A 27,372-nucleotide genomic window follows, 5' to 3' on the forward strand; every position below is an offset into this window, starting at 1 on the left:
TTTAAAATGATCTATCTCAGCATGGAGCCGCTCGTGTTCCTGACAAGCATTCTTTGTCCAACATATTTGTAGAAGCATGACTCAAATTCGGTGAGGGTGTTATCGCCGTGGTCGAGTCTGTGAGTTTATCGTAACTGACCATAAAAACAATCATTCTGATTCTTTCATCAGGATGTTTTATTCGTATTCATGTCCTGAGGCTGCTGAGGCTCTTAATTTGGATTCAAATTGCATTTCTACACTAGTTAGGAATACAAGACATGAACAAGAGCAAACACACACTTTTTGGTCCCCACAGTGACACAAGTCCCCATGAGTTGGTGTGCATTCAGGTTTAGGTCCCCACCGGTATATAAAAACATGTCCACACTTACATACACACTTGTATATGAGTGCAGTTTGTAGTGAAAAAGCTTCATTTGGAGAAAAGAAATGCTTCAGTTCACCTACTTTGACAGTGTGAAGCGAATAAGCAGAAGAGCTTTTGAGTCTGTAATTGCTTGAACTATCTAAAGTGCAAATACATTTTTAAACAAATGAACATTTCTTCTTTTGTGTATAAGCTTAAATCATGTTGTGGAAGTTTCAACATCCATGTGACGACAGCAATCTGTATTTCATTATTATGAGCTAAAAGCAAGCGTCTAGAAATGCCCCTTGACACATCGGGGTGTAAGAAATAAAGCAAGATGTGCATCAAACGGCGTGTTCTGTGTCTTACATCAGATGAGAGAAATATTATCCACATCAGTCAACATCATATGAGTTATGACACTCCACTGACCGTCCCTGCACACAGGGCCTGAAATGATGACTTTTTTTAGCAGTTGTTCTCTGTTTATGTGTGTGCGGACTGACCGGAGGTCTCTCAGAAAACAACACTGTTCCTTCTATTGCTGTCAGAAAAGAGAAATGATCCGTCTGCTCTTCTCCATCCCTACTGACTGATAAACTGAGAACGAGAAGACACCTGGGCCAATAAAACTTTATAAGACATTCGTCTCTGCAACAGTTTTATTACATTCAACTGCTCTTAAAAGAGAAATAAAGTTTCATCTAAGTGTATTTATCTCTCTGAAGGATTCATCTTGCTTTTCTCTTTCCAGTTCAAGAACACAGCGTTCAATATAATATTTTATATCAATTAAAAATGTACGCCAAAATACAAGCAAAAGTCATTTTAAATATTTGATGTTTATATTCGAGACTAGAAGACTATTACCCAGAAGGTTCATGATCCACAGACCACACACTAGCGGTGGGTTTGGTCTTTGTCAATACAAACAAGTGTTTCTGGCTGCCTCAAAAACATAAGATGTGTAAAATCTGACAGATATCATAAAGAAATATCTTCAAGGAGAATAACTGATTGAAACCGACAGATTTCAGAGCAAAGAAACTGTCATAGTAAGACACAGAATTAATATTTTTCTGCCAGACGGAATAGAGAGTCAACAAATCAAGACCATATAGCCCAAATAATGTATGTCTTCATGCTTTATACATGTTTCAGGTGTATCTCCAGTAATTGAGTATTTCCATTCTTTGATGTGCGGCTGTCGGCAGGAGTTACCTGGGCAAGGCTGACATAACAAGCTTTTTCGCTTTCAAAGATACTTCCCCAAAAGCTCCAACTCACAAACGTGTCAAAGGATTTCTCTTTGAAGAACCCCCTCAGGAGAGAAGCCCCCAATGTGTTTTCCACAGATAATGATTTATAGAGATTCACGCTCAACCTTCAGCTCTTCACCTTGCCGGCACACAAGCCTTTGTAATCTTCCAAGACTCAAAAATACCCCACATGAACATTTATGAGACAGAATTATGACTCACCGCTGAGTTTTGACAGTCTGCTTCTTCTTCAACGTAACACAAATTTAGACGTGATTATACAAGCTTGACGGGTGTGTTGTTTTTATTATACTTTAGCAGTGGAGAAGTTTCTGTGACATAAATGGGCTAACAGATTTTTTTTACAAATAATAAACACTATATGGCAGACAAATGACAGCTGGAGCTAAAAACAAAACACTTTAAAAAGCATTAAATCCATTTTATGAGGAATTACATTAGCATTTGTGTCTTTGAACCTAAAGTGAACCAAGATTGTGGGGATTTTCACACGCCCTTGGGTCCATGAAAAAGGAATTTTTATTACCTTTGTTTTTCATAACGGTTCACAAACTATGCATCATTCGAAAGCTATTTAATTTTATTTAATCTTTTTTATCAGTTTTATGTAATAATGAATACTAGTTTATGTAATAATTAATTGTAGTTAAAAATAGTATGATACAGTGGGTGCACATTCAAGTTTAGTTTGAGCTACTTGAGTTTACTTCTACTTTTTTCTTTGACTTCAATGAATTCTAAAATTCTTGCCTCACACTGTACACATTCAAGTTTAGTTTTAGCTATTTGACTACTGTTTTATTAATTGTATTAGTTTTATGTAATAATTAATAATTATTTATGCAATAATTAACCTTAAAATGACACTTTACACTAAATTATGTAGTGTATATAACATAATGTAATGATGCCATTTTCACATTCTGTATTTCCAGAGGTTCTGCATTACCAAAGATTATTCAAGGCTCAAAGGCATTCTATAAATGTAGATTTACCACTGCGCTCTGGTTATTTTTCATTAATACATTTGTTTACTTTGTAAGTACAAAAAAGCATAGTTGAAAATTTGATTTAATTTAATGTAACAATGAATAATATTTATTGTAACTATTAATATTTAATTGAAGTTAAAAATAGTATTATTATTCAACAACAGATTTAGGTTCAGATTAATTACTCTATTTTCATGCCAGACTGGATTTGCATCATGGGTCCTATGAGCAGGGCGGTCACAGAACTCTGGCCCGACCGAGTTTCCGGCTTAATGCCATGCTAGTTCAGCATGCTGGGAGAGAGTGCTTTAATGGCATGCCAAGCCACTAGAGGGGATGGAACTGGCATAAAACCAGGCCAGCGGTGGCGGAAAGCTAATTCTGCGAGACTGGAAGGGGGCACAGTGGCCTGCGAGAGAAACAGAGCAAGGCCAGGGACAAACCCATGCGACAGGACCCGGTTCCAAAATCCTTTTCAGAGTTACTCTGTAGTGCGAAGGGTTCATTTTAACCTAAGACTCTTGGCCGTACAGTTTATTACATTAAGACCTATGGACGAGCTGGAGTTTTTGTCACATTCACAATTTAGATATATTTTATCAGGACACAATTTTAAAAGAGAAAGTGTAAAATACTCCCATACACACAGGCACGAGTGCACATGCAAACATACAGAGACACACACACACAAAGGCAAACAGGTGGAACTTCAATTTATTAATAAAATGTCAGACAAGCATGATACAAATCAAGACTTTCGCAGTTTAAGCAAGAATTCTGAGTCACATCAGGTCAAAGAGCCCCCTAATACTTAAATCCTACAGTCGTCCACAAAGCACCCATATATAACATATCATTCAGAAGTCCAGGTTATGGCTTATTGGATCTGCAGAACAATCCAAAGTCAGCACTGATCTTTCTCAATCTCACACACACCAATCGATCATTGTATTACACCTGTATGTGTCACAGAAAATTGCTTCTGTCGAAGACCCCGGTGGTCCGGCAAGAGACAGCCAACCATGTTAAAAATGTGTTTCTAGCATTTTATAATAGATGTGGGCAGTATCTGTTTAAAAAGCATGCATGATGGTTATAGCTGAAGTTTTCTGAAGTTTATCTCTGGAGCTGTTCTTCTAGAATATATTTATGTGCTATAAAGTCAACATAAGCTGATTTGTATGCTTTCATTTTTCTAATCGATTATATTAGGCCTTTCACTTTCAAAAATTCCTTGGAGGTAATAAGAGATGGACCGATATATCGGCAAATCGGTATCGGAAGATAAAAGCAATTTTACCGTCACAGTTTGAAAAACAGCCGATGATCAGGGCCAATATATACTGTGAATCAAAAGAGGACAGGAAATCCAACTAATTTGTGTTTCTGTACATATAGAAAACAATCTATGTCCGTATCGGCAGACATCGCTCTGAATAACCGGCTATCGGTGTCGCTGTAAAAAGTTTAGTATCGGTGCATCTCTAGAATAAAAGAAACGTGCATTGCCAAATGTGCCAATAATTAAAAATAAAGAATTAAATAACGGAAATACCTAGTAGCTTGAAATGGCAGTCCACTGTTTGATAATTTGGCAACAACACACCCTAAAGTCACTCAGAATCACCTTGGCAACCACATAGCAACCCCATTGAAATCTTACATTCAGTTTTAAACATGAAAACAGTAATTTTGTGTATTTGGCATACAGTATAACATTTTCATTTCAAAATATTGGAACCCGGTCAGGTTGTAAATTTCACAGCATGACGTTTTAAATGTAATGGAACAATGAATGCATGTCTAAAGATTATTGCAGAGCCCCTGAGTGGGATATTAAACCCATGTTAAAAGCAGCCGTAGACATCACACACACCCCCAAACCCGGCAGGACCATTCCATTTCTCCAGCATTTCATACCGCCCTCTCAGTGCCGCAACACTGAGAGACGCTGAGTCAGTGATCCTCAGTGAACGTTTCTCATCTTGGCCGATAACGCCATAAAAATCAAAGCAAAGTGGAGAGCATCATGGTGCATTACTGGAGAACATGCGGTAGCGCTATATTATTCCTCCTCAGCGACCGAGAGCGTCAGACAATCAAAGCCAAGAGGTTTTACTACAACATGAGTGAACCGTTTTCTTTCAATGGTTCTTATTTCATATTCTGACACACATTTTGGGAACCCACAAAAATCTTTTAATCTAGAGAAGCACACTCTGAAAAAGCAAGGCTAAAATTCTTAACCGAAGCATTAAGTGCTAGAGTTTTGCTGTATGTCAGCAACACCCCTTCCATCCCTGAGCAACCTCACTTTTTCAATCACTTCCCAGAAACCCACTGGGACGTCTAATAGTCTGCATTATCAAACCACATAATCAAACAAACCAGGAAAACATCACGTTTATGTAAACAGGGCCCTATGCTAACTCCTTTATCACACCCGTTTCTGCCTCTTTTTTTCTCTCTCTCTCTCTCTCTCTCTCTCTCTTCTCTCTCTCTCTCTCTCTGTGCGAGCAGGACAAAAACACTGATTACTTCTCTCAGCATACGCACCCGCTGCATTAATCAAAGTCTTGTATGGATTTTTTCCACCATCGCAGGCTTACATGTTTGCTGGGTGCTGTTTCACGGCTGTGCATATGCGTAAAAACAGCATTTAAGTGGTCAGTCTTACCTGTTATTGGTCTGGTATGATATCAAATATTTGTTAACGCGTGTTCTGTTATTAACAGAGTAAATTCACCTGTTATTTTCTACACCTGTCAAAAAAAGTTGCCAAACTGATTTTTTTGATTCCCTTTTAATCAACGATTTACCTTATTATAGTCTGTCGAAAGTGTTCCATTTGTGCAACTTTGTATGTTGAAGGTTCTTTATACAACCTTGCAGACCAAATCTTGAGGAACCTTCTTTTTTTAAGAGTTTAACAAAGGCAAGAGGTAGTTTTGCCGAAACAATTCATCAATTCTGAGTTTGTCAGGTAATGAATATCATTATTACAGCCTTTTGAATAAAGCACGGCTGCTCAAAACATTTACAGAGCAGAATTTTAAAGCAGAAGAAGTTTTAAAAAACCTTCCTGAAACTTTCCATCTTTGGAACGGGTTCATTTCTTGACGCATCCGCACCAATTATTCTTGTAGGTTAGGTTTTAAATGTGTTTGTAACATAAGAGAGATGTGACACTTAAGGCATCTAACCTTTAATAGCAGCCAGGCAGTGTCATGCTTCTTTAAAAAACAGAATAATTTCACCCATCTTGTTGTCAAGACTCCTGTGGTGCTTGATGACTAATGTATGTTAATGCTCTTCACAGACAGATAAATGACTGCATCTGTGTTTATGACATTTTTATCCTTGTAAAGACAGCTGTACAGGCACAACACTCTCTAAAAGTCTAAAACAATGTGTCTTAATTCATCCTCACGGTCAGAAATATTTGCAGTTGTCTGTTCAGATCTAGAAAAGAATATATAAACTGTATAAATGTATATAATTCATTACATTAAAAAAGGTTTTCATGACATCTGTTTTTATAGTTTGCATTCATGCATAATGTGATACTAAAACATCCAGTTAAAACTGAAATGATGTGAGGTTGAAATCTGAATTGATGGTGAAAAAATCCAAAGTCAAATTTATATTGCGTCATAATAGCTGGATTTTTTTTGCTATAAAAATATTTTATTGTATACATAACAAACAACATAAAATTTAAAATAGTTCTTTATAGTGAAGTCTAAAAACCACCCAAACACTGAGATTTTGTGTTGAATCAAATGACTCTTTGGTTGACTGAACAAAACTTAACATAATCAATAAATTCCCTAGTTACCCATTACAAATCATTACTTTCGATTGTGACATGATTTCAATATGAACCGAAACTATTTGATGTTATGTTGCACATGAGGCTTGTGTGACTAACACATTGATGTAATGATTGTAACAAAAATCTATATTTTTTACATATTTGAGTGTGTAAAATGATCAAAAAGATTGATGAAGGTCGATGAGGAGGTAGTGTTTTTGCAATGGGAATCAGCATGTTTTTATGGCTAGTTCAATAGTGACACTATCTTGGTTAGCCTTTTGGGGAAAACAGGTAGAGAATATATCTATTTCTGTTCCGAAAACATTCATTTAAATGGTTTAAGGAACAATGGGTGCAAAAAACAGAAGTTAAGGCATCACTTTGTAAAAAAAAATGATTTCAAATGCTGAAGGGATGGTTTCTTGGAGCTGGTTTGTTTATAAATATACAGTACATGGTGAACAATGACAAAAGCCATAATAAATGAAATCTCTACTTGTTCAGACTATATTCTATTAAATTCCATTCAATGATTAATGGTCTTGATTTTTATAGACATTATCTTTGTTGTCTATTCTGTTTAGCTGTCCGTGGTGTTGAAACACGGTCAGATTATTGGCTGGAAATAATTGTCTCAGTTTTGAGCTGAGGTTATTTTATTGTGGATAATGAATGATTGCATCATTTGCTTCCTTTGCCTTTTCTTGATCATCTTGCGACATTAGAAGTTTGTAATTTATTATTTTTATAGTGCAACAGAACTGAAACCTCATTTAAGAGAATGTTATTTGTTTACTCTGTAACTGGATCAGTCTGATGCAAACCAAAGATCTGGCAAACTTTATTCTGATTGGGCGATTTTATATACCATCTGTTAGAAAGACTTTGGTCCCTGAAGACTAAGTTATCATTTAATTTACCAAAGTCTGCATAGTTAAGTTTTATCAAAGGAGATCAGACTTTTTGACTGAGACAAATTTATGGTATTGTTCTTGTGTTCTGTACACATTTTAGACATAGTGCCATCTTTTATATATTTCTGCCTTTGAATGTGGTATAATCTGTTTCTGCTAGACTGCCACTAAATTACATGTTAAAAAACATTTTGGGGTTGTCAGTCAGAGGGCTTTGCCAGTTAAGTGACCATTAAGTGATCAACAAAACATTTATTTTGTGTTTACTTAAAACTGAAGAGCAAGAAAGTTTGTTCAATAAACAGTGAAATATATTTCAATAAATATGCGTTTAAAAAAACACAAAATAAAGGCAGGTGCATGAGTGCTTTTGCTGAAAAACTGTTAATTTTATCATCTTTTACAAAAATTTAAGTCATAAACAATATTTATGTGTGCACTTTCAGCTATTCTCTATAGCTACGTAAATCCTTCTTATTTCTTGACTCACGTTACAATGGTTATGAGTTGAATAATGGCCAATCGCTTTTTAGGGCTGCTCTCTTTCTTTCTTTCTCTCTCTCTCTCTCTCTCTCTCTCTCTCTCTCTCTCTCTCTCTCTCTCTCTCTCTCTCTCTCTCTCTATGTTTCTCTCTCTCTCTCTATCTGTCTCTCTCTCTCTCTCTCTGTTTCTCTCTCTCTCTATGTTTCTCTCTCTCTCTCTCTCTCTCTCTTTCTCTCTCTCTCTCTCTCTCTCTCTCTCTCTCTCTCTCTCTCTCTATGTTCTCTCTCTCTCTCTCTCTCTCTCTCTCTCTCTATGTTTCTCTCTCTCTCTCTCTCTGTTTCTCTCTCTCTCTCTCTGTTTCTCTCTCTCGCGCGCGCACACAAGAACACGCTTGACAAGATTCGCAACTTGCAACAGGAGCTTACTTCAATATCATCTCACAGAAAGCAGCGTTCATTTGCAATCATTCCTTAATCTTAAAATGTTGTTCATGATGTCTGCTGCCAAACCCCACATTGCAATCTTTCGGTCGATCATATCTTTTGGAAGAATAACAGACTAAAAGAACCGGAGATCTGAGCGCACATGGATTTCCAAAAACGCACAGCGCTATGTTGGAGCGGTTCCGTTCAGGTGAGATTCTGCGCATTGTTTCCAAGTTTAATGCAACGAGGACTCGTAAAGCTGTTTCTTTTCAGTCAGCAACACAATGTCCAGCAGACATTTATGTGGCGATTACATATGATAACAGAAGGGGTGTGAAGCTCACTTCGCCGCGCGCATAATCATCTGACACCTGGAGAGCTCATTGAACATCTAGAGCATCGCCAATGGCGTGACCAATCTCCTTCATTCTACGTACAATGGATGATAAATCCAACAAACTCCTTTTAGTTCCCGTTTTAACCGTTTTATTTGTCATGATCGGCTATCAGTACATCTGTCCGGCGGGCAGCACGTCCTGTCGGTTTGGCAACGGAGAGAGTTTGCCGTTCTCCAGATACCCCGCAGACGTCAAGAGAGAGTCTCCGGATCCGGACGGGTTGCGGTCCAAATTCAACTTCACGCGCGACGATCTCGAGCGCCACGTGGATTTCGACATCAAGGACGAAGACGTGATCGTGTTCCTGCACATCCAGAAGACCGGAGGAACCACGTTCGGCAGACACCTGGTGCGCAACATCCACCTGGAGCGCCCGTGCGACTGCCGCTCCGGACAGAAGAAGTGCACCTGCCACCGGCCCGGTAGAGCGGAGTCGTGGCTCTTCTCGCGCTTCTCCACGGGCTGGAGCTGCGGTCTGCACGCGGACTGGACCGAACTCACGAGCTGTGTCCCGGCAGTGATGAATAAAAAGCAGAAGAAAGACGCGCCTTCGAAACGAAGGTAAGCGCGGTTCAACTCAAAGTAAACCGAGTATTGCAATATTGAGAATAGCTTAGGGTAGAACTTAACCATGGTTTACACAGATTCCTTTTGCACAACAGTGACATAACTTTATTGTTTTTTAATTGGTTGCCCCTTTTATTACCATAGTTTACCTACAAACACCACAGCTAAACTATGGATTACTATAGTAACACCATGGTACATTTATGGTAGCTACCCAGATAGCAGAGTTGATTTGATGTTGAATCAACGTTAAATAGTTTTTTCTCAACATTGATTGTAAGGAACTACAACATTTCCGCTGTCTCTGAAATGATCTGTGAACATCAGCCGTCTTGATGATGTGTTGTGACAGACGGCTGTAAATATGTTGCTCAACTGCAAAGATGCAGACAGGCCATAAAAGATCTCTCTATACATTATTATGATTCTGCCTAATGATCCTGGAGAGGCCTGTTCAGAATAATTTACTTTCATCTCATAGTACACAGATTCATCTTTTTTGGGCAGGGCTGCTGAACTTTACAAGGTCTTCTAGATTGCATCAAATCAAGTGGGCCGTGGAATATTAATAATAATTTGTGCAAGGTGCACACGCTCTCCCGAACTGCTTTAGTGACATGAATATTCCTTCTGTTCTCCTCTCTGCTTCTCTTAACTAGTTACAGAGCTTCTTCAAGCGTTCATGTTTGTGATCCTCTGCTGAAGGGTCTCCTCACAACTAAAGATGAATCGATACTTTCAGCTGAGCGTTTGAATCCACAGCAAAGTGCTTGTGCATCATCATAATGTTGATTCGCAGGAAGGTGAAAGATATCTGAAATTGACCAAGACAACCGAAAAAAACGCTGTTCCGCTGATTGATTTATTAGTTTACCACAATGTCCAAGTATGATGCAAAATCTGCCACTTAATTGCAATCACAAAAGCTGCGATGCACAGCGCACAATGCAACGGAACGCTGCATGCGCCGTGGCTTCTCACTTTGCATTGTGCAACAATAAAAGCGGTTTCCTTTACACGATCACGTTACATTGAGCAGACAACAGTGAAAAATCTCCCATCTGCTGCCACGTTTCAGGATATTAATCCCCCCCACCCTGAATGTCTCATCTGCTAAATCCTCCGTTCGCCCACGACGCCTCGCCAAGCGAGCACTTCAAGAGGGTGAAGGCGAAAGACTTGATCGAGAGACAGATCTCCAAGACCCAACTTAAAGTACATCGATAGCATTTTATTGGGTTACTGTGTGAAGCCAAGTGCACTTCCCTGATAATTGTGTGCTATTATGTTGGCATTTGAGATGTGTGTGTGTGATCAGGACTTAAGAAAGTGTCTTTTCAGGGTCTTCGTGTGAGAGATGATGGGCTCTTGTGTGTTTGTATGCACAGGACAGGCGTCAAGTATGTGAACAGGGCACTACAGGTATTACATTAGCAATGCATGAAGGAGCACGGCATATCCCATGTGCACCGATAGAATAACAATCCTTCATATCAACTGCTTGGCATTCTCACGATATAAGTGCATTCTGTTCGTGTTTCCCATTTATCTGGCTCTTTCTCAAATATTTCTGAGGTTTACTTTGTTTGTGCTTCAAGAATGTTTAAGTGGAGGAATAGCAGAGGGCTGGAGATGTGATCGAACGCTTCGATCAGCATTAATGGGACAATTAAGCCAAAAATGAGAATTATTTCATCATTTGTTCATCTTCAAAGTGATCCAAAAAAGATAATTCTGTCCTCATTCGCTAGGGGTGCCCCAGAACTGTTTGTGTCCCCAAATTCTTCAACAGAACAACAAAAAATAACATTTTTGTTTCTACTGTGATAGTGGATGATGTCACAGAACATTCTTACAAATATCTTTCCTTGTGTTTAACAGAACAAAGAAATGAGTTTAGGGTAAGTTAATGATGAAAGAATAAAAACATTTGGGTGAACTAGCCCTTTAAGTCTTTCCAAACCTCTGTGACTTGCTTTCTTCTGCAGAACGAAAAAACAAAGACCCCATTGACTTCCATTATATAGACACAAAACCACTGAGACATTTCTCAAAATATCTTCTTTTGTGTTCCACAGAATAAAGAGTCATATACAGGTTTTGAACAACGTAAGGACAAACAAATCATAACCCTTTAAGGCCTGTTCATACCAAAAGCTATTAAGAAAACTACAAACAATACCTATATTAGCATTGTCAATTTTACCCCAAAAGTGCAAATAAATGTTAAAAGAATTTCATAGCCTGATACCTGATAGACAACCAAGACAGAAAATGGGTTTTACATTTCTAAAATCTACATTTAGTTCTTTTTATGAAAGCAAACTACCAAATTATGTAGTTAAGTATTTCATTACATATCTAATGCCTGAAATGCCCTCATCTCATTCATAAAATAAAATTATATGTAAAATAGTAAAAATTACAAAATAGTTTGATAAGTTATTTGGATTGCTTAACCGATACTGTAAAAAAACAAATAAAGTATTAGCAGAAAATTACCAGTACATTTTCCTTTATTTTACGGACATTTCCATTAATCCTAAAATGCAATTTAATGCAGTGAAAAATATAAAAAACAGGTCAAACAACTGTAAAAATGAATACGGAAAATTCCTTATTTCCTATTTTTACGGATTTGTTTTACAGTGTACACTATAATATGATTGTATTTATACGCTCACTCTCTCCACCCCCTCTCAATCTCATCCTACATATCAAACTCAAGCCCTCGTTGCGATCAGACAATCAGAGAAGCAGCGATCGCTCCCATCGAGGTATTCTTAAAACGCCTGTAATCTTCACATTTCTTCAGGAAGATTAGAGCACGCGAGAGCAGCAATCTTATCATCTGCGCGAGAGATTACCATCCAGATTTATGCAAAACATCGCTGGCTTTCTATGAGCAGGGCAAGCCCACCCCCCTGTTCCGACAGTCACTGCCATGATGCCATCAGATCCTGTGGTTTTATGTTTTTACGTGTTTTTATGTCAATTCAGAGCACCAAAAACAAAAACCGTCGGTCACCATCGACTTCTATTGTGGACACAAAACCAATGCAAATTAATGGGACCATCGGTTATCTGTTACCAACATTCTTCAAAATATCTTCTTTTCTGTTCTGCAGAAGATAGAAAGTCATAAAGCTTTGAAATGACAATAGGGTGAATAAATGATGACAGAATTGTCCTTTTTGGGTGAACTCTCCCTTTAACCCTGGTTTATATAGAAAGTCAGTTAACAGTGCTACCAACCCTGGCCTAAAAAAATGTCACATGCAGCAATATGAAAAAGTTTGCCCGACGGCATACTTTCACACACTTCTGGACAGGTTATATATCATAGAGTTTGAGACGCCGTGCTGTGGTCACCAATCAGCTTAAGAGGCGAGATATGCAGAGAGTGCAGTATATGTGGAGCTGCGCTGAATCTGGTCCAAGAGCCTTTGGGGTTTGGTGCTGGAGCTTTTAAACACTATCTAGTTTCTGAGTCCTTGGGTATGCAAAGTCGGAAGGAGATTTATGCAGGAACACACTGCATTTACTCACACACACACACACTGCCTGTCTCACTCTCTTTGTTAAATTCTCCTTTTACTCCGTTTCTAGTCTCGCGTCCCCTGGGGTTTCCGTCGTATTCCAAGAATAGACTGCACTCTGGTCTGGGATCAGCAATGAGCCGCACTGTACGGGCTGCAGTGAAACTGATATGTGTGTGTATTACCTAGTCTTTGTGTCTCGCTCTCTCGCGCGTTCTCTCACATCTCTTTACATACAGCTGGCAAGTTTTGTTTGAAGCAGTGGCCTCTTTACCACTAAAAGCCTGTCGGATTCAAAGGAAAAATGATTCAAAAATGGTCTTGTTGTTTTTCAATAACATATATCTGAACATCCTTGTGGAAATTTACAGAAGAAAAAGTGTACACAACCATTCAAATGTGTAGGGTCATTTTACTGAAATCATAATGTAGAGAATTGTTTTATATGTGACCCTGGACAACAGAACCAGTCTTATGGGTAAATTTTCTAAATCTATATTTTTACATCATTTGAAAGCTGAACAATTAAGCTTTAAGGTTATTAGGATATGATAATATCTGCCGGAGATATAACTGTTTAAATCTCTGGAATCTGAGGGTGCAAAAAAATCTAATATTGAGAAAATTGCCTTTGAAGTTGTTAATAAAAGGCACTGTTACTGGCCATCCACTCACAAAAATAAAGTTTGATATATTTTGGGCAGTATATTTACAAAATATCTTCATGAATCATGATATTTACTTAATATCGCAGATAATTTTTGGCATAAAAGAAAAATGTATCATTTTGACCCAGACAATGCCATTTAAACAGTGTATGTGTATACGGTATTGTACTATGATCAGAATATTTCAATTTGACTGTTTCCCAATGTAAAACACCACAGAGCAAATCCTTATTCATTTGAAACCATTTTCTAAACCTATCATCATATGTCATCATACAATGTAACCCATACAATATAAATGCTCATCTCATTGTCTGCATATGAGCATCACCTGATGTCTATAGCTCTGACAGCAGCTGTGCCAGGCACTGCCCAACCGAGCATGAATCTTTGTGGCTGGCCTTTACTGAGGGTTTGGCTGCGTCTTGTTTTTCTAATAGTATCACAGATCAAATCGGCAGCAGTGAAGCTGTCAGCATCTTTGTGGGGCTTTTATAGTTGAGCTTCAGTCCAAAATCCAGTGCCAACCAGTTGGCATCTGCCATGAGAAATCACTTTATTTGCAGACCTCTTTATCAGCGAGACAGAAAGACACAGTTCTGTGTGTGTGGGTGGACGGGTGACTGGGAGAGAGAGAAGGGACATCATGAGAATACGTTTGACTGCCGCTATTGTAGGTTGTGGATGCAGATCAGTCAAGTGCATTCGTCCATGTTTCTGTGATCGCCAAGAACACAACACACAAAAGTGACCGCATTGCCAGCATGAAAACAATATAAAAGCATTCCTCTTCGCTCATATCTAACTCAGGTCTTGATGCAGATTGGAGATGCTGCACCAAATTGACTGAATCATGCAAAGCAGCATTGTTTGAACCCACATTACGCCGAGCTTTGGTAAAGCTCGTTTTTTCTCACGTGGACTTACAGCGGGGGATCACAGCAGTAAGCCATGTTGGGGGCTCAAATGTAATGATAAGAGATCAAAGCAAAGCTCTTCCCTGTCAAAACCTTTTGATGCCAAATTGAGCTAAATGAGTAAACCGCTGTAATCTTGTCTCTTTCAATTATTTTAGCATGTGCATAAGCACATTTTTTCGTTATCAGATTGTGTTTGACACATATAGTTGGAGAAATCCCACTTCTTCCCTCTATCTGAAGCAAAAACATTTATACCACATGCTGTGGCTTCTTAAGGGGGTATTACTACTTGTCAACACAAATAGCTCACCAAACATCATGAAATTGAATGTAAAATGCATGCTTATTTATGGTGTAAAAATCACCATAAATAAGCGAGACAACAATGGGTTGTATGGATATTCTAAGGAAGTCAATAAAAATCATTATTTCAAGCAGGAAATGTAACTGCATGAACAAAAAATTAGGTTGCATTTTTAGCCTTCTGTATGGATCTGACAACAACACTGAATTACTTAAGAATAATGGCTGAATTGTGGTTCTGTGGAGCAGTTTTGCGTAGTTGATGGGGTACATGGAATAAACTGAGAAATGTAGCTTCAGCGCTAGTTCTGCCAGGAAGACTCAATCTTGTATCACTCATTGCCAATCAACACCCAACCAATCACCTTCCGACATGAAACATAAAAGATCGCCACTTACCCCTTCCTATGTCCGCAGTCGGAGCTACGTGATTCGCCCCCCATCCTCCCCACCACCACCAGGAGGTCCCTGTCAATATAACCCCAAGAGGGTTGGCTACGCCCCCGCCTTACAATCTCAAGGCGGGAAGTGGAGGACTTCTTGGCCCTCTGGATGCGAGCCACGGACAGGGCCTACTCCAAAGAACTGTTACCATCTTATTATATCCATATATATTCTGTCTATCAGCTGTCAAATAAATGTTGTATACTCAACTTTGGCCTCCGAGTCTTTCTGGTAGAACTGTTAATATAGGTTATCTTGTTTTTTTCTAGGTTGGTGCAATAAACTTATGTTACCTTTTAGGAACGATGTTTCTTACTGTTAGGAATGTGACATGTGAACCTACGCTTCAGAGCTTGTGTCAAGATAAAACGGTAGATGAAGCCTCGATTCGAAGCTTCGTAGAAGTCAAGTAACCAATGACAAAAACTTTATTTGTACAGATAACATTCAAGTTAATCTGAATTTCAACTGCTTGTTGCTTCGTTTGATAAAACTTCTTCAAAGCAACTGCTATGTTTTATTAACCGACACACTGCGCTGTTTTAAACACTCTCAAGCTTTGAATCATACCTCGAAACAGTCTTCAAGCTTCATTTCACCATCACTAGTTACTGTTACTAAAGTTTTTTTAAATGTTTTGTCTGTATTTTCTTTTTGTCTGTTAGTGATCCCCGACTCACGAATGAATCACTTTAATTTATCGGATATTTTTGCAGAATCCTCATTGGTCTGAAGCTGAAGAATCAGAGTCAGTTTAAATGATTCGGATAGTTCACTCATGGATTCAATCGTTTGAAGCGGATTCTCGCGCTGTAAAACAGCAACTTTCAGAATATGGAAAGCAAACCCTATCGTGGGATGTAGCGGATTTATCATAAAAAAACTTGACATTTCATTTTACCGTCTTGCTGGGATGAAAAAAGTCGACGTCATGCATGTGCAGCTTGTGAGGGACTTGGACGGTAAAGGTAAACATTTTCTAATCAACATATAGGGCTTCAAAATATATACATGATCAAAATATCACATCCTCAATGATTGTGTGCGCATGCGCGGTGAGTGTGTTGGACGTATAGTTTAAAAAAATGTCAATGTAGTTTACGTTTATTTTACATTTATGAATAGTGAGTGAAATATATTTTGTGTGTATATCTCAGTTTCTAAATATGTTTATTATAGTTAAAGCATTAAAAGCTGAAATATATTACACTCAGGAAACTAAAGAGGTCTGTTAAAGGTACAGTTTGTAAGAATTTTGCAGTAAAATATCCCAAAACTACTAGGTCAATGTTATATATATTTTTTCATCTGAGTACTTACAATATCTCAAATGTTTCCAACTGCTTTTGAATCCTGAGAAAATTGCCATTCTAAGCAGTGGACCGGAGCCGTTTCATCGCCTGTCAATGGCGTCATATCCATGTTACCCTTTGTTACGGCCTTTACTGACGTAGCAACCACGTGACACTGTCGTAGACAGATGCGGAAGTAGTTTATACTGTCGGTCCGTCTAGCATTACTGCAAATGATGTGGGTACCTTCAAAATAACTTTTACTATGATTGATTTGAGCACTTAAAACTGCGCAGTGTGATCACACCATCCAATTGGAAAATTACTATAACATCTATGACTAACAATTTAGTTTTAAACCTTACATTAGTCGGGTCTAATTCATTATAATTAAGTAAAATGATTTCATCAATGAAACATTTATTAAACTTTATTACTTTACCTCTTCCGCTTATATGATTTCTCGTTCGCGTCTGATTGATGTATCAGCGGTACCATCAGCGGTGGAGTTGAAGACAACATATCCCATCATTCCGCGCTTCTACACAGCGTCATCAAGCTACGCCCTCTAGCGACGATTTCTACAAACTGTACCTTTAAGTTGCCTCAATAATGTGCAATGCATTATTCACTCAAATATAAAAAATGTATTATGTAAATTAGGTTTAATTTATGACTAAAAACAGTGTTGTGCCGTTGGCAATCATGTATGTATCATGTTGGGAACTGTTGTTGCAACATTATTTTGTTGCTGTCTTCTCTGTAACTGTAAAATATAAAAAGGAGTAACTGTGTAGTCGAAAGTGAATGCATAATATTTTATGCATAAAAGAAATCAAAGCAAGCTTCTGAATGTGACTTCTGATATAATTGACAGGTTGATGGGATGAGAATGGATAATGTCAGACCTCAAAACCAGCAAAGCAGTAAACTGGGTCAATTATATTACACTACGATAGATATTTACTTGTATTTGTATTAAATGTCGGCAAATCCATGCTTGTTTGACTACATGTTTGTTTGACTAGTAGAAGAAATGTCCAGGAATTACCAGTACGATTTTGCTCCCGTGGTAAAATGTCACCACTAGATGTCATAACATTTTTCTTACTGATTCTGCAGAGATATTAAGTGAATTAGTTTTGGATGCGTTCTCTGTAGCTTTTATATTTTTCTTCATTCGCGCTCGATCTCATTTGTGTGAGAGCCCTGGGCAGCGGCGTTAACCGCGGCGAGAGTCCGATGAGTCAGCACATCCAGACAGAAACGGCCTGTTGGGGCGTTCATGCTTTACTGTCTGTATGGAAATGGCAAGCTGTTCCTGCAACAGCCTCTGCAATTGATGATATGAGTAGATCCACACAGCATGCCCGAGGACTGCAAAACCTGCCATCTGCTTTTCCTAATTGAAAACACAATTGAAAGTAATGTGCACTCTCTGAATATGCTGCGGTAGGGAAATGCAGAAAACGGCACAGTTAGAACGATTAGTGAGGCTGTCACGCAGAACCACTCACCGCATAACCTTTAATGCTCCAGTTTTATCATTATAAGCACACCCTCTTTTTACACTGGTCATTGAATGGAGAGGAACTGAAGCTTTAAAAGGACAGTTCACCCAAAAAGGAAGGCATCATTTACACACCCTCAGGTTGTTCCACATCTGTATACATTCCTTTGTTCTGCTGAACACAAAGGAAAATATTTTTAAGAATGTCAGTAACCAGACAGATCTCATCCCTCATTTACTGCCATAGTAGGGAAAATACTATGGGAGGTAATGGGGGATGAGATCTGTTTGGTTACTGACATTCTTCCAAATATGTTTCTCTGTGTTCATCAGGGGTGAGTAAATAAAGACAGAATTGTCATTTTGGGTGAACTGTTCCTTTAAGGATATAAATGAAACCAGCTTTCTTAAAGGGATAGTTTGCTCAGAAATGAAAATTATTTTATTACATGACCGAAGAATCTTGGTAACCAACAATATCGAACCCCATTGACTTCCATTGTATGGACACAAAATCACTGAGGCCTTCCTTCAAATATCATCTTTTGTGTTGTGAAATTCTTAAAATATTTTCGATTTGAAACTATGGTGGGACAAATGTGCTGAGCCCTTTCGTATACTCTCGCATGAGCAGACGCGTTTCTTTTTTTTGGAGAAGCGTCCAATATTGCTCTTAAAGGGAAGGGGAGTTGACTCTGATGACTGATTTGCCCAAAACACACCCATGGGAATAGGGACAACCCTTTTAGACCATGCGCCTGTCTCGTCAACCATTTGTCCCGCCATTAACCTAGTAAAAGTAAATTCTTACTCAACTTAAGTGCACTTGCGCCTTTTGCTATAGACCATGCGCTTAGATCCTTAAATAGGACCCCCAGTCTGTAAAAACGAGGCTAAAGTTTTGTGATTTCATTATTAGATATAATAAGCATCAAAGTTTGATTTCAAGCAGTAATTTCCCCATGATTTCAATTTTACTTAGTTATTATTGAAGATTAAGACTATAGTTTTTACAGAATGTGTTACAAATAATTTGAAAAAATATTTTATATAGAAATCAGTAGATCACAAAAAATGACTGACATTTATTAATTTTAGCAGATGCTTTAATTCGACGTGATTTACTAATGAGAGTGTTGAGGATTTTGTCAAATAGCTGTTTTTCATAAGCTGGGTTAAGGTCTTTGCACATACTGCGTTTTTTCGTATTTGGCCCTCGTTTATAAGATGTCTCTGAGTTGTCTCAAAACGCATAAAATCAAACTCAGTCCGAATTTGTTTATGAGGGACGAAAATATCCTAATATGTCTTCGCTGTTCTTATTGGTGCAGCAAATCCACATTTTGCTGGGAAAACGTTAATACATAGTCGAGCAGCAAGAGCTCACAGAACGGGAAGCCGTCATATTGTTTTGGCTATACTCGGGTGACCGAGCGCATGACGTCATCGTTTTCAGAAAGTTCCGTCTTGCAGTTTACATGGAAACAAAAAGGCGGAGTTTTCAAAAAGTTGCACAGACCGTCTTCAAAGTTTGTTTTCAATCCCCCAAAAACGACGTTTCCGTCTAATCGAACGGCCAAGACGCATACATTTTTTGTGTGTTCAGTTGAAAACGGTCTGTGTAAAGGGCCCCCAAGTAATGAATTGGAAACAGTTGTCTTTACAACTCTGGTCCTGCATAAGAGAAGCCCCTCAGCTTTGTGGGTTTCAATGTGCCGTACCATTCAAGCAAACCCTATGCTCAGTCAGACAGAAGATTGTTAAATCATCAGTTAATGTTAATCCATCCAAGCACGAAGCAGATGTTTCTGAAAGCTGTCCTTAAAGGAACTCTTAAACGTGTAGCGAATAGACCGAATTTCTCAGTGATGCTGGGAGTGAAGAGGATGTTGAAATGATGCTAACATCGGCCTGTGTCTTTAATTATACCTCTGCCTTCAATGTCAATGAAAGAAAATTGTTCTGGCACGTATCGATTCCACGGGTTTCATTTCCTCTTTGATGCTCACCTCCTGATCTGAGGCGGAGAAGAAGCATCAAGTTCAGTCGACGCTGGCGGTGATCGATAAACCCGCTGCGTGCGTCTGACTGAGGTGAGAGGCTGATTAGGTCAACCGGCCGATTGGGGTAAATTGTTTTTCAAAAGGAAATGTCTTGACGTGTCTTATGAACTTTACGTTGTTCTTGTCCAAGATCCTTAAGATAAATAGATTAATTGCTTTGTGAACATTTTTGCAATTCTGTTTGGTTCATATTGCTTTTGTATATTTGGAAGGACATATTTAATCTAGCCGAAACACAGGAGAAGTACAAGTGATATTTTTGTGAGCCATTATATCCCATCATAAACAAGCCGTGACATTCATGTGCTTCTTTTTCATCATCCGTCATATGAATCATGCTGACACACAGATATCACATGCCAGAGATATCACAGACCCTGTTAGGTAACACCGTTCTCTGGATTAATTTATCTGCGGAATGACAGCTGTCCACATGCAATGACATCAGCAGGTGACGGTGAAGATTAGAACAGTATCAAATATTTATCAAAGGTTTCAGTTTGCATATCTGTAGCCTTTGAGGCTTATTAAGCGTTTGACTCTTGTCTGTAGGGTTGGAAATGGTGTTGGTGTCATGTTTTAAAAAGCATTTTTATGATTTTAAAGTCTGTAGATGTTTGAATTTTTCAGTCTTAAGGATAAACAATTTACATTTATACATTTAATCCAAATTGACTTGCATTGTATTATACTTTACATTTGTTTTTTTAAGTATGTGCAAAACCGGGGATTGAATACATGACCTTGGTGATGTTAGCGCCATGCTCTAACCACTGGACTACAGGAAAGCCTGTCAATCACAGTCTCTTACTTTTGCTAATGCGGATCAGTGTGATTTTCATCACACCATTCAGCTTCTCAATAAATTCCAGGCTGCAAGCTAAACAAACCGCTATTGAATACTTAAAATTGAATTACTGTTTCAGTTGAAATTACATTAATGGATTAAACAAAGTTGTACATTTTAAGGCACTTTAATGGGTCTTCTAGAATAAATCATTACCATCATGTCCAAGTTAAAATGAAACAATTACCATATTATGTGGTACATGACTTTTTAAGGAGTAGTTCACTTTCAAATTAAAAATTAAATGTCATGGTAATTCAATTAGCCACATGTCATACAAGCCGTCTGTGTATTTATTTCTTCTGTCGAAAACAAATTGAGGCTTATGAGGAAAGCATGCACGGTTTTTCTCCATATAATGGACTTGAATGGGGGGTGTTGGTTAAGGGTAAAATTTCAGTTTCATCACAGCTTCAAATGGCTCTACACAACCACGACTTCACATAATCACGTCTGAAAGGTCACGGGTGACTTAAGTGAAGTTCTGACCCAGTGTTACAAGTGTGGAGAAAGAATAACGTTCAAAAGATCTTGGATGTTGAACGGCACGTTGTATGTTTTTGTATAAGATTATTGTTTAAAACGGTCAGATCAAGTGCAATTTCAGGGATGTTAAAATCTTTTGAAGTCCAACAGATCCCCGTGGAAGTCCATTATCCAGTATGGAAACCTTTCCTCAGCTAAATTACCAATTTAGTCTTTGATTCACCTCATGTTGTTTAAAACCTGAATATGACTCTTTCTTCTGTGAAACACAAAAGAAGATATCTTGAGAAATGTCTATGTGGTTATGTGTTCATTCATACAATAGAAGTCAAAGAGGTTCAATGTTGTTTGGTTATCAACATTCTTTAAAATATCTTCTTCTACAGGTTTAAAATGACATGTGGGTGTTTAAATAATGCATAATTTTTGGGTGAACTATTCATCTAATCTTCAGGGAATCTGATATTGAAATCTGAGCCAGAATCAATTCAATGAATCTTTTCCATCCTTACTTGTCTGTATCCAAGGTCAGGCATTTAGAGTTAAAAAGTCAAAGAAACTCTTGTGGGTTTAGTATGTGGTTAAATTGGATGGGATCTCGGTTTGCAGAGAGTAATGTTAAAAAGCATAAGTGTAAGCCGCATTCCAGCACGCTGCACACTTCTGTAATTGAATCTAGCTGTGCAGAAAGCAGAGATGAACATTATCTCTCACTCCTCTGGTGTTTTTCGTAAGTGCTCTAATGTGCGAGATGTTCTGCCAGCATCCGCAGACATAAAGACCTTTTTCTCGCTAACTCAATCTACATCCGACTGCTTTAAAGGCCTAACTCACATCCTGACAAACTAATGGACTCTGTATATTTACTCGGCCTGTCACTTTCTCATCACTCTGAATTATACACTGTCAAGTGTCAATCAATGACGACCTCTAGATCTCTCCATATTAATGGAAAAAATACAGTCATTGGAAGAAATATGAGTCATTATGTTGTCAGGTTAGCTGTCATCCTAGAGTTTTCAATGGAATCATCTCGGCCAAATTCATATTTATGAATATATTTAGAAGAGGAAACATATATTTGTTTTATTTCATTATATTTATTATGGCGACAGTTCACACAAAAATCTTTGTAATTTTTTACCAACATGACGTTCAAGACGTTTTTAAGGTCCCATTCCCCACAATCCCATTTTCAACCTTTAGTTAGTGTGTAATGTTGCTGGTAAAACAATACCTGCTAAATGATAAAGCTCAAAGTACAGTGCCAAGCGAGAAATTTTCTATAACAGAATTCTCTTTTCAAGGACTAAAGAGAACTTCCTGGGTACATTATGTCACCATTCCGAGTGCTTTTAATAACCTCGGCCCAAAGGAATATGTTTGATTATCAGAGATTGTAAACATTTGACTAAGCTGCGCGCTAAACTACTTTCACTTTCATCACAGTCCTACAGCTGGTAATAAGAATTCAGCTACACACATTCTCAGATAACCAACGGTCAAATAACAGCTTCCATGAATTTTCCGGCTGTGAATGCTGTTCTGTGTAATACACTGTTTGAAATACACTATTGTGTGTGTGTGCATACCTCTAAAACACTTCTATGACATGTCCTTTAAAGTCCTGCTTGCAAATGTCTCCTGGTAAATCTGCTTGTTTTATTATCCAACTCGGGTCGAATATAAAAAGACAAAACTAACTGCTTCTGTTATAAGTGTTGATTAATATAACCGCTCTGACACCATTCGGTCCGTTGTCATTCACCAAAAAAATTGCGATCTCTAACAAAGATTGATGTTTGCACATGCACTAGCAGGCCTCTGTTACACTTCGAACAATCCGCATGTTTTTAACCGATTAAGTGTGAATACACGTGCACTGAGAGGGGGACTGACCAATCACAACAGCCTGAGAAGCGGAAGCTTGCTGATATGGTATGGTTGGGACATCTTCAAACACACTCTAAGCGGGGAACCAATCGCGACAGACCTGGTCAGCTTTACCAATCAGAGCGCTTTCGAAGGAGGGACTTAATTTAGACCGAAAAAAAACAGTAGTTTTGTGAGAAGAGGGACAGTGTTGACCAAAAAACAGCAAAGAACTAGCTCCTTTAAGACCTTGCATCTTCGGAACACAAATAAAGATATTTTGATGACATCCAAGAGCTTTCCAGTCCTCCTTATAGACATCATGGTAATTCTTTCTGTCATGGTCCAGAAAAGTACAAAAGGCATTGTTAAAATAGTCCATCTTATCATAGTAGTTCAATTTAATTTTTATGAAGCAAGGAGAATACACTATGTGTGCAAAAGTAATTACAATAACAACTTAAATCAATGTATTCTTCTGCGTTCACAAGACGCATGCGCCATGCAGCTTTTATTTTGTTAAATGTCCATTTTGTGTCACTATTTATACAAGTAGTTCTTTCTTTAAACTTGTACAACTCCAGATGTGGCACTTGAACCCATATAGTGAGAGTATTTCCTGCTATTGATGCATGTTGTCACAAAAGGCCATTATGTGTTAAATGAACTGCAACTTTGCCCGAGCAGTAATGGTAAAATGGTTTTGAAGCCAGCACCTTATGAACATAGACAGAAATGTACTTTTTAATACAAATCTTGGTATTTTATTATTAAAAAGCTTGTTATGCTGCTGAGGGGTTCCCATAATTAGTCAAATTAGTTTTGTTGCAAAAGACTGCCTTCCTCTCAAATCAAATGTAATGGTCAAAATATGAATTTCCCATTTTCTTGAGGATATGGTTTCAGTACATACAATTGGTTACAGTTGTTTGGACCTCTGTTGAGCTTGTGATAGTGGACTTGACCTTCATTATCATATCATATCCTGCTCGGCTTGACTTTATTGAACAGGTTAGCATTTGACAGCATTTCTCCAATAGGTCAATGTCGAAGACTAGATGGATTACCGTATTAAAGCATTATCGATTTCACTGCATTATAATGCTCACCAGGTATGACATTCAGAGCCGTAATTTAACCACGATGTGGCAAATCGTTACCTTTGCAGATCCGAAGTTGTAAAATCACTTTCCAACACTTTTACCCACAATCCCCTGCGACCTCAGTGTGAAATTCGTTGCAATTCCGAAATGTGGAACGCTCTGGAAATATAATTGTTTTGGATGTAATTTTGTGAGTTCAGTAATATTGAGAATACGTCCAGCTGTCAGAGATACAGTCAGTGGGGCTTCTCTCATTGAGATGATTGGATATATAATGTGCACCTCGTGTGGAAGGTGACGGTCCCAGCCAGAGGAAATGAGAGAAATTATGAGGAACTCAGTGACAATGAACAAGCCACGTCTCACCGCCAGCATGTGCTCGCTATTCTGAGCAAGAAGCGATTTTATTAGTAGCACACGGAAATTGGATGTTTTACCAGGATTGTTTTTCTCTATTTGTGATAAATACCACAATATTAAGTATTAATGAAAGATGTTTCTTGATGATCGCCTGTGGATGTTTTCATTAGGCTACTGCATTGTGTGTGTGTCTGTGTGTATGAGTGTGTATGTGAATATACTTAAAATGTTATTTGTTATAAAGTAAGGGGTGGGGTCAAATACAATAATATTAACAACTACATTTACACTGGTGTGAAGACGGGTTTTTCGTTGAGTGTAGGGTAAGTGGAACCTATAGAGAGAAACAACAATGTTTGGCATTTTTTATGTGATTTAGATAAAAAAATAAGGGGCAGGACCATAGAACATTCGTCCAATCATTCTATCCGTTCTCCTAAATCCAGATAAATATATTCATTCAGAATATAATTTTTCCAGCAACAGCAAAAAGTGTATAGGACTACACAATAATATTGAAAACTGCGGCATTGAGAATTTGATAAATAATCCAATTTACAATATTTTATGCGAAATGACAATTATTAAGTTTCTGAAATCAACTTGAACATTATGAACTTTCCTAATTCTTGATAATCTTTTACATACACGGGGACTATCTCTTATCTGCATCGACCTAAAATTTTGATGTACTGTGTGTACCTTTTTTAAGTGTTTTAAAACGATTTGTTATAGCAAACCATTACATTATGCATATGACAACATGCACATCTGCAATATTTCTATAATTTTGATGTATTGTACAGGCCAGTGTTGGGTGTAGCTAGTTACTAAGTAAATGGCTAATTTTTTAATCAAAATTAAATTATTTCCAGAAGTCAAGTTACTCATCCTGTTTTCTCTTCTTAGGGATTTCTACTACATCACGCTCCTGCGGGACCCTGTGTCACGCTACCTGAGCGAGTGGAAGCACGTGCAGCGCGGCGCCACGTGGAAGACGGCTCTGCATATGTGCGATGGCCGTCCGCCAACTCCAGACGAGCTCCCGGCCTGCTACAGCAGCGAAGACTGGACCGGCGTGTCTCTGCAGGAGTTCATGGCCTGTTCGTCAAACCTCGCCAACAACCGTCAGACTCGCATGCTGGCCGATCTCAGCCTGGTGGGCTGCTACAACCTGTCTTCCATGAGCGAGGAGCGACGGGCCGAAATGCTCCTCAGCAGTGCCAAGCGCAACCTGCGTCGCATGGCTTTCTTCGGTCTCACAGAGTTTCAGCGGAAGACGCAGTTTCTGTTCGAGAGGACGTTTGGCTTGCACTTCATCTCCGCCTTTACTCAGATCAACGGCACCCGGGCGGCCGGGGTCACCGTGGGGACGTCAACGCGGAGGCGCATTGAGGACTTGAATGCGTTGGACGTGCAGCTGTACGAGTACGCGCGGGAGCTTTTCTTGCGACGGGTACAGTACTGCCATCAGATGGAGAGGCAGGAGGTGAGAGAGAGGAGACGAGAGCAACGCAGGAAAATGAAGGCCAAACAACAGGACGAAGAGGAAAGAGAAGATGCGGAAGAGGAAATAGAAATAATGAGAGAGGAAGTAACAGGTGTGACTGAAGACTACAGTAGTCAGGTGGTGAGATGGTGAGGTCTTTCCATACACCTTCATTCAGTTTTCTAACTGTGTCAGAGGTCTTGAGGGTTCAATAAATCAAGTAAATGCTAAAAGTATAAGATTGTATTTCTTCTTGGTTAAAATGGATATGTAGGTGCTTAGTTCAAAACCCAGTGTGTTGGTGGCCGTTCTGCACTTTTTAAAATGAGTATATAATATTGTATGATTCAGTATGGTACATTTCTCCGAAGTGTATTTTATGTAATAAATCTGTCAATGTTACAGAAGTTGAACTAAAAACGGTGCCTGTCAGTCTCAAATGTCTCACTTTATTTGGGTAAACTCAAATTTTGTCCATTTCAGCTTTTTGTCGTCCGGCACAGGTCGTTGTTTTTCAAGTAAAAACTTTCGGATGAAAAATGAAAAGCGGAATAAAGGACAATCATGTTACATCAGGGACATCATTTGATTTTTTTTTATTATTTTTTTAAGGCCCAGTGTCCCTTCACTCATTATTAAGTATTTTGGGTGCTTTTGTGCCTTTATTTCTTATAGAATAGTGAAGTGCTGATGTCTTCATCATCTGCTAAAGTCCATAAATCCAGATCCACCCAGCATCTGTTATGCTTAAATGGGCTGTATCTCACGTTTTAAATAAAATATTTGAAATTGAGTCCATGTTTTTGACCTAAAGCATCATTTTGTTACAATGTGGCGGTCAAATACAGTAGAATGTCCTCTTCAGTACATGTTTTCCTGTTTCCTCATGTATAAATTAACCAAGACACACAGACCAGATAAATAAGACAATATTACATTATAACAGATAATTATGGATCTAATATAAAACTGTTAGTTGACTGGAGATGTTGTGAGTCATATTTTTACAATACCAACCAGTTGATGCCTTTTTATTTCTCTGTTGGGGTATTTTGGTACAATAATAATGTGTATTAAGGGCACGTGTATATATGTACAGTAAACACAACTTAACGTTTGCTTGTCTGAAAAGGATGTGAGATCTTGAGATACCAATAAAATTCAAATGACAATACAGGATTGCATGGTCAACAGGTGTATTTCAATTCATTTACAATACTTCATGAGTTACTGGTTTATTTGCACCTA

The 27,372-nt window shown here is 38.3% G+C and overlaps 1 protein-coding gene across 1 annotated transcript; it reads left to right on the forward strand.

The window, feature by feature from the left end:
• The first annotated feature begins 8,237 nt into the window (after positions 1–8,237).
• hs6st3a (heparan sulfate 6-O-sulfotransferase 3a) lies at positions 8,238–27,267 on the forward strand. The gene is made up of 2 exons (XM_056750693.1): positions 8,238–9,222; positions 25,545–27,267. The coding sequence occupies exons 1-2, from the start codon at positions 8,702–8,704 to the stop codon at positions 26,275–26,277; spliced, it is 1,254 nt and encodes a 417-aa protein (XP_056606671.1). The 5' UTR covers positions 8,238–8,701; the 3' UTR covers positions 26,278–27,267.
• The last annotated feature ends 105 nt before the right edge of the window (positions 27,268–27,372 follow it).

The sequence above is a fragment of the Triplophysa dalaica genome, chromosome 6, assembly GCF_015846415.1.
Source record: "Triplophysa dalaica isolate WHDGS20190420 chromosome 6, ASM1584641v1, whole genome shotgun sequence".
In the NCBI taxonomy this organism is placed as follows: Eukaryota; Metazoa; Chordata; class Actinopteri; order Cypriniformes; family Nemacheilidae; genus Triplophysa; species Triplophysa dalaica.